The following is a 16,447-nucleotide window of genomic DNA, read 5'->3' as shown; positions in this document are numbered from 1 at the left end:
TCCCCACAGCCTTTGCACTTGATGGTTTCTCTACCACCTCTATACTTTTTATAAAATTGCAACTTCTCCAGCACTCATCCCCTACACATGTGCACACTGATATTCTGTACCCTTTGATTCAGATTCGCCTTTTAATTTTGGCATAGATTATTCATAGGTGGTGCTATGTACTTTATATTGCATCACATAAGACGTTACATGTTTAATGATACCAAGATTGATCAGAGGAACCAGGTAGTAAAAGCCTGATCCATCATATTGATTGCTATATATTTTTGACATGAAGCCATTAGTCTTTGATTAATTTCTTTCATTTTGGCATAATATGTCCCAGACGCATCTTTTACATTTTCTGTTCCAAAACTGGAATCAATGATTCAACTCCAAGGAGTCCTAGATTTGTTTTTAGTAGATAATGGTGTTTAGAGAAAACATTTTGAGTACTGGGGTGCTCATTTTTACTGTCATTGCTTTTAGGCCTTTTCAGCAGGCAGAACTAGGAAATACAGTAGTTTTGGGAAAAAAAATGGTGAGTTAATAGTGTATTTACAATTGCAGCTTAGCATTAAAGGATTTTACTGAATGTTTTTGAATTTATACTTGCATCTGTTTTCTCCAACATGAAAAATCTTAGTCTTAACAATATTAATGTAATTACTTAATGTAATTACTTATCTGCCCTATCATTTATATATATTATATGTGTTAGGATTCTCTAGAACTAATAGGATAGATGTATATATAAAAGTGAGTTTATTAAGGAGTATTGACTCACATGAGCACAAGGTAAGGTTCCACAGTAGGCCATCTGCAAACTGAGGAGCAAAGAAGCCAGCCCAAGTCCCAGAACCTCAAAAGTGGAGAAGCTGACAGTGCAGCCTTTAGTTTGTGGTCAAAGGTTCAAGAGTCCAAAAGCTGAAGAACTTGGAGTCTGATGTTCAAGGGCAGGAAGCATCCAGCATGGGAGAAAGATGTAGGCCAGAAGACTCAGCCAATCTAGTCTTTCCATGTCTTTGTGCCTGCTTTTACTCTGACTATGCTGGCAGCTAATTAGATGGTGCCAACCCAGATTGAGGGTAGGTGTGCCTTTCCAAGTCTACTGACTCAAATGTTAATCTCCTTTGGCAACACCTTTGAAGACGCACCCAGGAACAATACTTTGCATCCTTCAATCCAATTAAATTGACACTTAATATTAACCATCACATTATATAACTATGAATTAATAATAAATATCAGTAAAATCAAGACTGGTGAATTAAGTGAAACATTTATTTGCTTCTCTATTTATCCTTAGTTCATATTCTAATGTTGCTATACAGGCAAAATACTGCATTAAGTCACTTGAAATATTTATTTTCTGTATGTGGTCTTGTGTCCAGTTTATTTGTTCCAGTTCTTAAGTTTATTGTATTTGATTTCTATTTACCATATCCATTCTTTTTTCTTCTGTTCCTCCTTTTCATCTTTTAGATTAACATTAATTTTTTTTCTTCTATGTTCTATCTCCTGTTATCTTTATAGCCATTTCTCTGTCTTGTTTTTCATTGATTGCTCTGGAAATAACAATATGCTTTAACCTGCAGTATAACATCAAATAATATTAAAGTAGTTAAAGAACAATATGCAAACATTGCAGTGGTATAATTTCCATTTTTTTCTTTCTGTTCCTTATGCTCTTGTCATGTATTCTACTATATATGTTATGAATTCATTATGTTATTATGTATTCCTTTAAGTAATAGTGTCATAAAGATTTATTTTCTTTATTTATGTTACTTGTATATTTAGTCACATATTTACTGTTCTGTTTCTCTATTTCTTCCTGCAAACCTGAGCTTCCATCCCCATAGTGTCTTTTTTCTTCAGTCTCAAGAACTTTTTGCACTTGTTAAAAGCTATTGTGGATAAATGATCTCAGATTTTGTTTGTCTGAGAATGTCTTTATTTTGCCCACATTTTTAAAAGGTATTTTCTCTGAATGTAGACATCGTAATTGACGTTTTTCCCCATTTACTATTTTAGAGAGTTCCATAGCCTCTTGTCCTCCATTGTTTCTAATAAAAAGTCAACTGTCATGCTTATCACCATTCTCTATATCTTATTGTGGGGAAGGAGAAGGGGAAAAAATTATGCTTTCATGATATTCTTGGTTTTCAGAAGTTTAACTCTATATTCCCTGTGTTTCTATGTATTTATCCTTCTCAGGGTTAACTGAGTTTCTTTGATCTGTAAGTTTGTATCTTCCATCAATTCTAGGAAGTTCTGAGCATTTATTTTTTAAGTCGATTTTTAGCCCCATTTTTTGTCCTCTCCTTATGGGACACATTACTTTTATGACAAACCATTGGATATTGTCCCATAGGGCTCAGATTCTCCTTAGTTATTTTTTTCTTTATTTTCTAATTTGAACATTATCTATTCTCCTACCTTCAAATTCAGTGAGTGTTTCTTCTGCTGTGTCCATTCTACTTTAACACCAAATACATTATGTATTTTTGATATAGTATATTTTCTCTTTAGTTTTGGTATCCTATTATTACAGTTTCTTATTTATAGTTTCCATTTCTTCTGATATATTATATTTTCTCTTTAGTTTTGGTATCTTATTATTACAGTTTCTTATTTATAGTTTCCATTTCTTCTGATGTTCCCAATATCTTTATGCATGTTATCTGCCTTATTCGTCAGATCTTTTAATATTTTTATCATAACTATTTCAAGTCCATGTCTATTAACTGCAACATCTAAACCATCTGTAGATTTGCCTATATTATCTGTGTTTTCATTGATTATGAGTCATACTTTTATGCTTCTTTGTGTGTACTGCAATTTGTAATTTTATGCTAGATATTGGGAATTAAAAAAGAGACCCATCTAGGTAACATTTACCCTTAGAAAAGTACATACCACCTCCTTTGTCATGTTGCTAATCTGTAGTTAAGTTTTACTCTTACTTATTTTTAGTTCAGTAGTGGCTTTCATGAATTTGAGGATAGGATTAAGGATTTCCCTTCAGTAGAGAGTCATCTCTCTCTCTCTCTCTCTTTCCATTATAGTTCGTCTGCAAGCTTCTAAAGTTGCAGTGGGGGTCTCTTTTCTTTCTAATTGCCACCATTCCCTTACCTGGCCAAGCTTTCTGTACCTTGGGAGACCCATTTTTAAACTGATTTTCGGCCTGCAGACTTGGACTGGCCAACGACTTGCAATCTGAGAGGGCCCCATCAGTTTCAGTGGGATATTTCTCAGTTTTGCTTCCAGGTTTCAGCAGGCTGCTACCTTGTGGCCGGGGAAGGCTCTGGGTCCCTCAGGGCTATATACTTTTTTCTTTCCTCTTGCCATGTTCCAAACCTTCAGAGGGCTGCTTCTATTCCCTTGGGGAAGGCTCCATGTGCCTTTGGAGAAGGAAATATTTCTCTACCTTCTTGTCTTTCTCCCAGCCTTCAGTTGACCACTTTTTTGCTCTCAAGGAAAGTCTCAGATACTGTGATAGGACCTCTCCACACCAGCTTTCCTGCCATGTTCTATGCTTTTGGCAGGCCTCTGCCTTGCACTTAGTGAAGATTATTTTAATTTGTTGGAATTTCTTTTTATTGTTTAACTGTTTTTCAAAAGTCAAACATTTACATGTTTGTATTTAATAGCATATAACAAGATATATTCAAATTTATCTCATTTACATTCTTATTCAGTCTACTCTGTACCTCCCACCTGTTGCTAACCAATTTTATTTTCAAATGAATTATTTTTTCTTTCTCTTGCATATATTAATGCCAGTGTATTTTTCTTTTTTTGTCATATAAAAGATGCTATAATGTGTATACTATATGCTCCTTCATTTTAACCCACTGCAGAAATCCTGTCCATCACTCCATGTTGGTATATAGAAATTTTCCTCATTCTAACAGATGCATATTATTTATAGCATTCCATTTTCTATCTATATCTTAGTTTATTCAACTTGTCTCTTACTGATGGACATTTGGATCATTTTCAATCTTTTGTTAACACCAGTAATGCTACAATATGCATATATTGCTTTCTGTTTTTTATTGCTTTAAGATTATATTATGAATTTTTTTTTACTATTGATTTAAGATCTATGAAATGATCTGTATTCTAATTGAGATTAGAAAGCAGAAAATAATTTCTACATGATCTATTATGTGCCTCACAAAATAAATGTTAAGCAACTAAAAAGGTATACAGAATTCTGTCCTGATCATGTCTATATCTCTTTATTAAAACTTTTGGGGCATCTACCTCCCATTTTGACTTATTAGGAAGCACAGAAGAAGGTATTTCTGGCCGGGCATGATGACTCACATCTGTAATCCCAGCACTTTGGGAGGCCAAGGCGGGTGGATCACAAGGTCAGGAGATCGAGACCATGGTGAAACCCTGTCTCTACTAAAAATACAAAAAATTAGCCGGGTGTGGTGGCGGGCACCTGTAGTCCCAGCTACTCGGGAGGCTGAGGCAAAAGAATGGCGTGAACCCCGGAGGCAGAGCTTGCAGTGAGCTGAGATCGCTCCACTGCACTCCAGCCTGTGCGACAGAGGAGACTCCATCACAAAAAAAAAAAAAAAAAAAAAAAAAAAAGAAGAAGAAGAAAAGAAGATATTTCCAACAAAGATTTTTATAGATATCTATATCTACATGTAGATATGTATCTTACTTGCAATTAATAATTTGGAAGCATCTATTTCATCTTATGAGGTGTGGTTTAGGTGTATCATTAACTGCCAACTGTATGCCTGAATTTCAACAAATATTTAAAAACATAGATGTTTGCAAAATAAATATTGACCATATGTATAGAGTCACTAAAATTTTGCAGGTGCCGTGACAGATTAAAGAGACTGAACAAAAAACATTTAAAGGTAAATTTTTCAGCCAAACTCAGAACTTCTCTTCATGACATCTACTGAATATCCATATGGTGCGTGGTCTTTACTGTAAAATTGGACATTTATAGGTTGAGCTTCCATTAGAAAAGAGTATGTGGAATTTATATTTCAGCTCAAAATTTTGCAGTTTTATTTAGAGCAAAGGATAGCACAGATTCTTTATATATATATATGGAGAGAGAGAGAGAGAAAGAGACAGAGACAGAGAGAAAGATGTGATACTATATGCCTTTTCTTCAGTCCTTTATCTCCATTTGCTACAGAAAATCTCTGCTCAAAATGCCTATTGTGTTCTCAAGTCTCTCCTTATATCAGTGATTTCCTGGACCTCTTGATTTGTCTCTGTGTCTATGTGTATGGGTGCTTTGTATACAATTTTAAATTTGAAACACTCTTTACTGTCGTACGGAACATGAAGGTTTAGTAAGCTTTTTTTAGAAGTGATGTATAAATAAATCAACTATCTGTGTTTGAAAAGTCTAAACTAAAGTGCAGTTGCTTGCTTCAGCTTGTCAATGGATATTTATGAGGTGAGCATAATACTATAACGGTTATAGCAGTGAAATACATCCTGTGCAGATAGCTAGTAAAGGAGCTCACAAGCGTTAATGCCAGTGGAATTTTAATGCTCAAGAGATGGGAGACATGGCACTTGCTCTGGTTAATGCTGCTATTACCAGCTACGGTGAAAATGAGACAGTGAAGTCAGTTTTAAATATTGCAGTGGAGTTGGGGTCTCTATACCTAGGCAACAGCAAATATGTCAGTTCCTACTTTTGTCATATTTTCACCTCTTGGTTTATTTAACTGCAGAGTAGTAATGCAATATCAGACATTTTTCTTCAGGGCATCTCCTTTCCTTTCTTACTTACTATGAGGCTCATGAGAAGGTTTTGCCAGCAATGATTTCTGGGAAAATGTCAATAAGCTTCTCACTCTAAGATATACTAATCACTGCCTGAAAATTATTTGAGTGAAGTTAAAGGTTCTGATTGTGAGTTTAGCCATCAGATTTTTTTGTGTGTCATATCCTTGGTACATTCTGTTTCTTCTTATACAGAAGAAAAGTTTGTAATAGAATAAAGCTTCCACACAGAACTGTAGTCTTTGTGATGAATTGAAACTGTTAATACATTCCAATTTGTAAAGAATTATATTGTGCTTACTTTGGCCTAGCAGGCAAAGAAAATGAAGTTTTCAGTCTTCAGACAGATGTATTATCATAGAAGAACTTTGGGATTATGTGAAGAATAGTACGGTTTCACCATGCTTGCTTGTATAAACTTCAAGTTGATATTAATTTTTCAACTTAGTTCAGGTTAAGTTCAAATTAGTGATAATTTGGCATAATCTATCCACAGAGTACCTCATGAAACCCTAAGAGAATAAGAAAAAGCAACATAGAAAGCATATGGTCTTTTTGCATAAGGTACAGGTTTAGGCAGTTCTTTATTGGAGGATTGTAGAGGTTAAGAGGGGTTCAGATATTCTCCAGGACTGAGAAGGTTAAGAATCAAGAAAGAAACCTTTATTAGTTGGCATTTGCTTGTACCTAGTCTACTTCTAAAGAAGTATTGAGAAAAAAAATACAGTCAAACCTCAGAAGAATAAAAATAGGGAAATAATAATAAGCCAAAGTCAAGATATAGTTATAACAGAAAATGTACACTAAGGCTAGCAATTGCTTTTAGGACATCTTATAAATCTGAGCTTCCTAAAAGCCAAGACATAAAGAGAAAGAGGTTAAGTTGTATAGTTGCCATTATATATTAAAAGAGAAAGGTATGAGCTTACCAGAATTGACAAACTTTTTCCTGGCTCTAAACACCAAGGAGAATTATTCCCTTAATATCAGTATCCTTAATAGCAATTTTTCAAAATAATAATTCTCTTCATATGACCAGAATTCATAGGGCTCTTCATATAACCAAAGAGAGAGAGAGAATGCTGTATTGTTTATGTAGATCTACGAGAAGAGCTAAAGAAAAGAAATCAAGTCTATATATACAAATAGTTTACTAGTGATCTGACTTGACACAGGTGTGAAAATATCTGGACTATTATTTATCAAACTACATTTTTAGCACAGACAAAATCTTATACTGAATTGCAGTTTTAAAAGATAGATGAGAGTGGAGCATTAGATTTGAGAGGCTTGCAGTTGTGCCTGCTTGTTCCCTTCTCATGCACTGCCCCAGCCACAGTGACCTCTGAGGCACCTTGCAGAAAAGCCACAGGACTTCATGGATTACACAATGAAAAAACCATTGACCTACAGAAATAAATGGCTAGCATTCCACTTAGAGTCAACTGAGAGTAGTTTTGCCAACTGATAGGGAGAGAAAGGATTCTAACATTATTACAGATAAATACCTGAGGTATAAATATTCTATAATATTAATTGCACAGAGAAATTATATGCCCTAGATATTGGGTATGTGGTTAAAAGTTTGATGTGGTGTGAAAATTAAAGAGCCTCTCTTACATTTATTTCAATGTAATGAACTCCAGCATGCACAGGGCATAAGGTAGGTTGTACCTGTGTGCTGACATGCACTTATACACATATACACAAAAACATTTTTAACAATTAGATAGCCAGTTGTGACCTTGCCAAATGCTTTAACAGGCGTTTTATTGAAACTCTTATAATTTTGTATGATAAGAAGAAAATGCTGACAGTAGATTATAAGATTTATTAATAAATCTTCTACCATATAAATGTGCTCTGAAGTCGAACTGCATTACAGTGGGTACACCAGGATAGTAATTGTAAAATACAACTCAAAGATGAGTAAAAGAATTAACTTATGGGCACGTACAGTGCTGAAAAGCTTTGACATAGCTGGAAGTTGGTGGTGATTCCAAAGAGTGAGTAGTTAGTAAGTTCTTGGGCTGACTTTTAAAGACATAAATATAGATGTTGAAAAATGATTGCATGTTTGCTGAATGAATTCACTCTTTGAAAACTAATGTTACATTTTAAGTTAGCAAATATTTGAATATGCAGAAAAGGTAAAACATAGAATGCAAGAAGCCATATGCTGTCCCATTACCTGTGGCATGCTGGTGTATTGTCTATTAAGGTCTCCGCATAATTACAATCATATCATATTTTTAGTTACCATTTTTTTCATCTTTAGAAAGTTTCCTTATTTTAATGGCTACATAATAGAGTAAAATAGATGAATCTGAATTTATTCAACTAGTCTCTGATTGTTGGGCAGAAATAAATACAAATTGAGTATATTTTTGACTATATAAAAATCCTATAGTAAATATTTGAAATCTCAGTCTAGCTATTTTATTAGGTTAGATTCCTAAAGTGAAATTACTGAGTCAAACAACGTAAGTTTTTAAAGACCATTTTTTCTATACTATGCTTATCATATAGTTTTTGACAATTTTAATTTCCACTAGCAATGCACAAGAGTTCTTTTCTCACCACAGAAACTCACTAATTATGTAATGTTTTCAATATAAGTTTGCATAAAACAGTATTCTTTAGAAGAGAGGCAGTTTTGTTTCTTTAAAGTCATAATTTCTATTAGGCGAATAAAATGTTGCCATAAAAAGATAATTTAATGATTCAATTATTAATATATAAATGCACTTCTTATATGCTATACAAATTTTAAGTTGGTAAACATACCCAGAGTAATCTTATTTAGATTAATTTGCCTAATTCTGTAATATATAAAGGTCAACTACAACATAATATCTGAATAACTATGATTTCTAAATTAATGTATTTTAAATGTATTTCACTATAGCATAAAGTCAGTGATAAAATTATCTTTATTCTGCCGAACCTTAATTTTTATAAATATTTAATAAATTCTACTTCTAAATTTTTATGTCATGCAAAATTAATAAATTTAACAATGATTTTATTGAATCCAAAGAGTATTATATTCCGAAACCAAAATAAGGTAATATATTTATAGTTCATTTTAAACTAATGCAAATACTAATTTAATTCAATTTTATTTTGACTAAATGTTGTTATTGTTTAAGTTTATGATTCAGTGATTTATAAGGCATGATATCAAATTCAAGTTGGTTGTATTGATTGCCTAATTGAGTAAGTAGTGTGGGTGCTACCTAAAGTATTACAATAATAGTATATTTAGATTTTACTCATGATTTACATGCATGATTAGGGCATGATTTTAAATCAAGAAAATTGTTTAGAAAGAATATTTAATTAAATCTTCAGAAAATAGAGAAAATTAATATTTTCTTCATAATAATAACATATATTACATGTTATATTATTCTCTAAACACTTATGCCACCGAGTTCCAGTTTATCGAATTACTTTGTGAAATACAGGCCTAGGCCCGGCGCGGTGGCTCAAGCCTGTAATCCCAGCACTTTGGGAGGCCGAGACGGGTGGATCACGAGGTCAGGAGATCGAGACCATCTTGGCTAACACGATGAAACCCCGTCTGTACTAAAAAATACAAAAAACTAGCCGGGCGAGGTGGCGGGCGCCTGTAGTCCCAGCTACTCCGGAGGCTGAGGCAGGAGAATGGCGGGAACCCGGGAGGCGGAGCTTGCAGTGAGCTGAGATCCGGCCACTGCACTCCAGCCCAGGCGACAGCGAGACTCCGTCTCAAAAAGAAAGGAAAGAAAGAAAGGAAAGGAAAGAAAGGAAAGGAAAGGAAGGAAGGAAGGAAGGAAGGAAGGAAGGAAGGAAGGAAGGAAGGAAGGAAGGAAGGAGAAAGAAAGACAGGCATAATATTATACATTCATTCACTTTAACTCTTGCTCATGGAAATCTTATGTTCCTCTATTTTGGCATATTAAAACGTTGGGATGGTTTATTTTAGAGGGTATGTAATCCTGTCACCTGATACTAGTATTAGCCTCTATATAGAGAATAAAGTATTAAAATTATAATAAATATAGGTCTATATGTATTCGTCTATATATTTAGCTTAAATTTAATAGTTTCTTATTAAACCATTTAGTTAACTTGTTATTTTTAACACTTGTATTAGTTGTTATAAAAGTGAAATAACCTCAGAAAAAAGAAACATTAGGGACTTTCTATTCTGTATGGTTCTTTGATGAGTTGTATGTTCAAGCTATTTTATATGGCTTTGTTTGCTACCTTGATAACATACCTTTATTGTGTAGGCATTATAAGCATTGAGGATATGACAGACTTGTAAGCCTTGTCATATTCCATTTCCTGCAAATAAAAATTGCTCTGCAGTGTTCTGGCCTTGACTTCTTGCTGTAATATAAATGGTAGCCCAACATCCATGACCTTAAACATAATTAGCGTTATCACTAATGTGTGCTTTGTAAGCTAGTATTGGGGATAGTTGAAGGACAATGCTATCTAATCATGGTCACTTAAAACCGGGATGCGTTGCCTTGTTTTTAGAATTTTCCGGTAAGCAGATGGCAGCAGCCAATATGAAATAATTGCCTGAAAGTAAGATTCCTGATGGAATAATGAATAAAATATTTCCCTCTAGCCAAAAGTTTCCATTTTTCTTGATTCTTCTTTCTTACCTTTTCCTCTTTTGTGCTACTCTCATGTATTTTCTCCATATTTTCTTCTCTCCTTTTCCACTATTTTTCTCCTTGGTAATCCTGTTTCTCTCCCTCAGATTCATACTTACTCTGTCTTCTCATTTTTGAGATCTGGCTCCACCACAAGTGGAGGTCTATGTGATTGTGAACTCATTCATTCTTCATCCATCCATTCACTTGTTTCTAAGTACAAAATTATTGAGTCTGCTCTATATTAGACCTATGCAATGACATCATAGAGGGAATATGGATAATAACAATATGTTTTTTGTTTGTTTGTTTTTCTCTTTTTTTTTTTTTTTTTTTTTGAGACAGAGTCTCACTCCATCACTAGGCTGGAGTGCAGTGGTACGATCTCAGTTCACTGCAACCTCTGCCTCCCGAGTTCAAGCGATTCTCCTGCTTCAGCCTCTGGAGTAGCTGGAACTACAGGCGGGCACCACCACGCCCAGCTAATTCTTGTTTTTTAGTAGAGATGGGGTTTCACCATGTTGGCCAGGATGGTCTCGATCTCTTGACCTCGTGATCCTCCCACCTTGGCCTCCCAAAGTGTTGGAATTACAGGCATGAGCCACCACACCCAGCCGACAATGTGTGTTTTTACTGAGAGTTTGCTGTATGTCAGGCACTATTTTCAGTGCTTCATACAGCTTAACAAATTTAGTCTTTACAACAGCCTTAAGAATAGGCCCATTTTTTAATCTTCATTTTACTGATAAAGGAACTGAGGTACACAGTAGTTAAATAAGTCACCCATGGTCACACAGTTAAGAAGTGGCAGTGGCTGGAAGATATACTCCATCTTTAGATTGCTGAGATTTAACCACTGTTATCTTTCCTTTTAGATATTTGAGCACACTATTATGGCATGATGTAGTACAGCTATAGTGGAGATGCAGTGAGATCTTTGGGATAAGGAACCCCATAACTGGGAAAACTGGGAAATGCTTAACAGTGACTCTTGAACAGGTTTCCCGAAGTCACCTCCTTTTAAATTTTTGAAAAATAAAATCACACCCAGACATGATCAACTGTTGATAAAAGTAAAAAGCACTGAGTCCATGATCAGAAGGGGAGAAGAGCATTTGCTTGTTTTTGTTAATGGGTGTGTGTTAAAACATATAGGTGTATATTGAATTTAATAGGTTTTTCTTTATGTTTTTGGTGCTGAAATCTAGAGACATTTGGCAGCTGATAATTGATACTTAATACCAAGCTTTGGAAGAGTTGTAATAAGGACCTCAGAGTCAAAATCAACAGAGTTTTCTTCCTTCAAGTTTCCATATCTTTAATTAAACCACATCAAATGAAATAAATAATTTAGTTCTGGAATAATTTAGGTATTAAAGTGAATTTGAGAATTTGAGTAGATTGTGAATCTCACTTGTTAAACTATCCAATTGCTTAAAGTAAATAATCTACTAACCATTACTAGTCATTACACACTAAAGTTAGTATGGCATATAGAAAAGAAGTGGTCACAGAAGAATCTTTGTATCTATATTCATTTACTAAATGATAAAACACAAGTGAAAATAGAGATTGATAATCAATTATTTTCAAAATTGTACAGAAGAGAGAAAACTATTACTTTTTGATCTACAAATACACAAGAAAAATATGTCATTAATTTTTATCTTTTCTGTCATAATATCATTCCTCATATATTTGTTCAATTCTGGAAAATTGCCAGAAGGTAATATTTTAAATGTTCATCACTGTTGAATTTGCATAGTTCAAATCTATTTCTCATTGAATATATATACTACTGTGTTTTAGAAGCACTGCTTTTTTTTGTTTTTGTTTTTTGGCTCAATTATTTGTGTATGATGTCATTTTCCTACCTGTCCCTCTTGAAAAAGTGTTTCTAACCATGAAACCTGATGTGTGTGAAAATAACACTTTTATTATTTTATTGTGTTTTGGCAACATACATAGCTCCCTTAGCTAATCTAGAGAACAGCACCTCTTCACTTAATATGCACTCTAAAAATGTTGTTTGAAAGTTCCAGGTAACACAAAAATACAGTCTGAGTACATGACCTATGACCTGTATCAGTAAGGAATTTTTACCTCATTTTAATCTGATCCTCTTATCTGCTTTTTTCCTACTTCTTTTTGCACTGATGTGATTTGTAGACATTAACGCAGAGTAAGTAATAAAAATTGGCAGTTGTAGTAATAATGTTGCCTCCAAAAGTATTTAAAGGACAGATAATGTGATGAATGTTTGTCTTTTAGAAAAAACGAATGGAAATTCCTAGCTCTGTTTTGTTTTTGTGCTTTTCTGTTTCTTCATTAATTTCTGAAATTTTCAAATTTATTAAGCAGTCATTTTTGAGAGTAAAATGGACAAAAATTCTGCTTTTACATTCCAACCATTCTTTTTCAACAATGTTTTGTTGCTTTTGAATTTTATCATGTTTTGGATATTAAAAACAAACTTACATTTAGAGGGAAATAAAGAGACACTCTAAAATCTAAAACACTTTGAGAGCAGCTATTGTAAGAAATATAGAAATCTCGATAGGGTGATAATCCTGACCCTAACATAGAAAGCACTATGCTAGCTTTTGGCTGGTTGAGGAATCTGGGAATGATTTAGTTGGTACAGTGGATCAGTAGTATCATACCAAAGAGAGAAAAGGAAAGTATCTTTTATCACTCATTGGGAACTTTGTTTTCAAATATTTCCTGGATTATTTGCAATACACATGGAACAGTGTGTCCACACAACTTTCATAGAAGTGTTAAGAAATTAGAATGGCAAATCCTCTTTGGAAATATGTAAGTGCAAATAGTCACCATTTGAAATGAACACATGATGGTGGTGTGCAGTGGTGAGAAATGGTCAGTAACAATAGACATGATTTTGCAAAAACCCTTCATGAAATGGAATTACAAACAGATGACAATCCCTTTTTTGGGATTCCTCATCCTCAGTCTCTTACTGCTTACTAAATGCGATCTTCATGTATGCATTTTAGGAGCACCAGCTTGCATAAGAGAATATTTTCATTTTAATTCATTACATAGAGAAGTATATTGGGTTGTGTCTTTGATATTTTTATGGCCTTGATAGTAATGCTGTATTTTAGATAATAGTAACAAAATCGTATTTCCATAATTGTTTTTCCATATTAATTATACCATACCATCTCATAGGTGAACTTACTGTGGAAAAGATCTGAATGAACCACCATGCTTTAAACCAAGAAAAAAAAAAATTATGACTTCATGTCTCATGTTAACATTACTTTCCTTGGGTAATCGTTTATTATATCATGGTAGGAAAACTAGATGTTCTCATGCTTTTTTAATAATGGCTTCAATATTTCAATATGGACTTATTTCTTTCCTCAGGGCCGGTGCATAAACTTCTCCCGAGTTCCATCTCAGTAAAACGGAAGCAGGAAGACCAAGACGGTACGAAGATGGCACATTTTCACATAGCTGATTTTCAACCAAATGGAAAAAATCAAGTGCATTTCAGAAGCTTTTGGAAGAGCAGCTTAATTCCTCTCAGTCAGGAAATGTTTTCTCTGCCTTCTGCTTTGCTTGCACCAAACATTTCCAAACATTTGTTCTGCCATCTACATGGGAGGTGATGAAACTCAGTGGTAACTCATGATTTATGACATTGAAACTAAAGAGGAACACTGACCTGCAGACTATGGTTTGTACAAGAAAGTTTGTTTGAATGTGTAGAAGAGGAAAAAGCAACAACAGCAACAACATGAAGATGATACCAAAACAACTGGCCATGATGGAAGATAGGAGTTTTTTTACATGGAAACATGGCACTTGTGTTTTTATGTGGCAAGATCTTTATCCATAGGCAGAGTATACAATTTCCCACCAGGCTAAGTAAATAAAGAAGTCCATTGCCTTATAGCTATGTCAGATCACAGAATCCTTCCAAGTCCCCTATCACAGTGTGCCTTACGGGAAGTTTCTGACTGGAAAATCTTGTCATTCTAACACTGAAAAGTGCACACGCATGACAAAATGTAGACAAGATGCCTCAAGGTATTGGTAGCAAGCAAGATTTTGCCCTTTAGTTTTTGAAGACACCTTTCTTTCATTATGCACTCGGGACAAGAAAATTAATAGAGCGTTATTCCACAGAAAGACAGCCTCTAGCCAGAGATCTTGAGTGGAGTGCAAGGGCCTTGTGCTTTGCAAACTTGTCCCTGTAACTGGTAGATTCCTCTTTTTCCTATGTTTAGGATTTAGTAGTGCATAAAGCATGAATAGCTATAAACATACCTAGAAGTTTGTTTTGCTTTTAATTTAAAGGAAGCAGTCACCACAAAGCTTCCGCTCAGGGTTTTTTCTTTCGTCAAGTCTCCAAGGGCTCTTCAGCGTCACAAGCCAGCAACTCTCTTTGCATGAAAATTTCAAAGTTTAATTAATATAATTAAAAGCAACAGCAAGCAGCAGCCTGTGAAGATTTTGCTCATCTTTTTTATGCCTTTTGACATTGAATGACCTATTACTGTATGCGCATTACTTGGATTTTGAGGGGCACTCTACCTTGGTTATGATTCAGTAGAGGAAAAAGACCTCCTTTCTTCAATTTACAAATTAAATCTTCAGGAAGATCACCATCACAAAACATTGACGATGTATGTATTATAATTTTTTAGAAAAACCACCATTGTGTCATGTCGATGATGCCAAATTATGTTAGCGTGAGCAGAAACACTGTGGGGGAGGAAAGCAGCAGCTGAAGAAAAAAGCTCAAATGATCTAGTCACTTTCGATACTGTACTTCAGATGCGAAATGGATATTCGACTGGAAACCTGACAAAGTGCGCCTGCTTTGATGTGAACTGGTATAGACAATGACCAGTGGCTGGGTCAGTGGGATGTCTCTCTGCGAGCACAAAGGCTTATCAAATGACACTAAAAATAAGTTCAACAACCATCACATTGGAAGGGAGAAGGCGAACATTTCATGTTTGGCGGGCATGCGAGTGCACAAGATGGAAAGAGTGATTGGAGCATCCTGGTATAATTACCCCCATTGTGCTCTTAATGGAAATTTCAAAGGTTGGGAGTATTCTGTTGGTTGGTGTCCAGGTTTGTGGCACTGTTCCAAGAGGCCTTACACACACACACAAATATATAATTTTCTATACATATATATCCTCTAGCTTGAAACTTTTGCTCAAGTTTATTTATGTCACTGGCTGGCTGGATCCAAAGTCATGTGTCCACACATTCATAAATAAAAATTTTACCTATGCCTGTGCTACCATTTCTTTAAGCCTACATAAAGCTAATGCCTTCTTGGGTTGAATATGCAGTTGTTCTGCTTAGTTTCAGGGTTGGAATTCTATTCAGTTCCAAAATGTCCCTCATGTTCACAGATGATACTATTGGCAGTAGCTGCATATGCAAGTATAACTTGGAAGCCTGATATAGTATACCCAACCCTTTCTGCAGTGAGTTATTATATCCCTTTGTTCTGCATTTGCATCTGGAACAAGACCTAATGCAACTTCCTTAAATGGGCACTTCATTTCTGATGAGTGCTTACCAATTGCTATTTTAATATCATTGAGAATACTACAGAAGCTAAAGCTATCTTTCTTTGGTAACTACTTTAAATATCTCTAGAATTATGTAGCATACTTACATGTTGCTGCATGAACAATGTAAATTAACCTCTGCCTTTAAATGGAAAAATAACTTTCTGTAGATTATTATACAGCTACTATCAAGAGCTCTTAATGAAGAGGAAGTGGCAATGGTCTATATGTAGACTGAAAAAATACCATTAATAAAGTTCAAAGGCTGATGGAATTTCATTGCCCTTAAAGATATGAACCAGATCTATTTTATACTTTTCTACAATTATACTAACTAGCAATTGAAAACAATTTGTTTTAAAGAGTGTTATTTTCTTACCAAAAGACCAGATCAAAAATCCCTATACTTTTCAACCAAAAAAGATTAAAATAAAACCATTTCTATAAATT

General features: G+C 34.5%; 1 protein-coding gene across 1 annotated transcript in view; it reads left to right on the top strand.

Moving 5' to 3' along the window:
• The window catches only part of ANTXR2 (ANTXR cell adhesion molecule 2), a 153,830-nt gene extending 138,119 nt beyond the window's left edge, over nucleotides 1–15,711 (top strand). Inside the window, exon 17 of the mRNA XM_007999005.3 lies at nucleotides 13,824–15,711. Within this exon, the coding sequence (XP_007997196.3) occupies nucleotides 13,824–13,862 (39 nt within the window). The 3' untranslated portion in view covers nucleotides 13,863–15,711. The remainder of the gene's footprint in view (nucleotides 1–13,823) is intronic.
• Nucleotides 15,712–16,447: the final 736 nt, after the last annotated feature.

This window comes from Chlorocebus sabaeus, chromosome 7 (genome assembly GCF_047675955.1).
Source record: "Chlorocebus sabaeus isolate Y175 chromosome 7, mChlSab1.0.hap1, whole genome shotgun sequence".
Taxonomy (NCBI): Eukaryota; Metazoa; Chordata; class Mammalia; order Primates; family Cercopithecidae; genus Chlorocebus; species Chlorocebus sabaeus.
The sequence above is the reverse complement of the archived record's forward strand: the minus strand, read 5'-3'. Positions and strand labels throughout refer to the sequence as shown.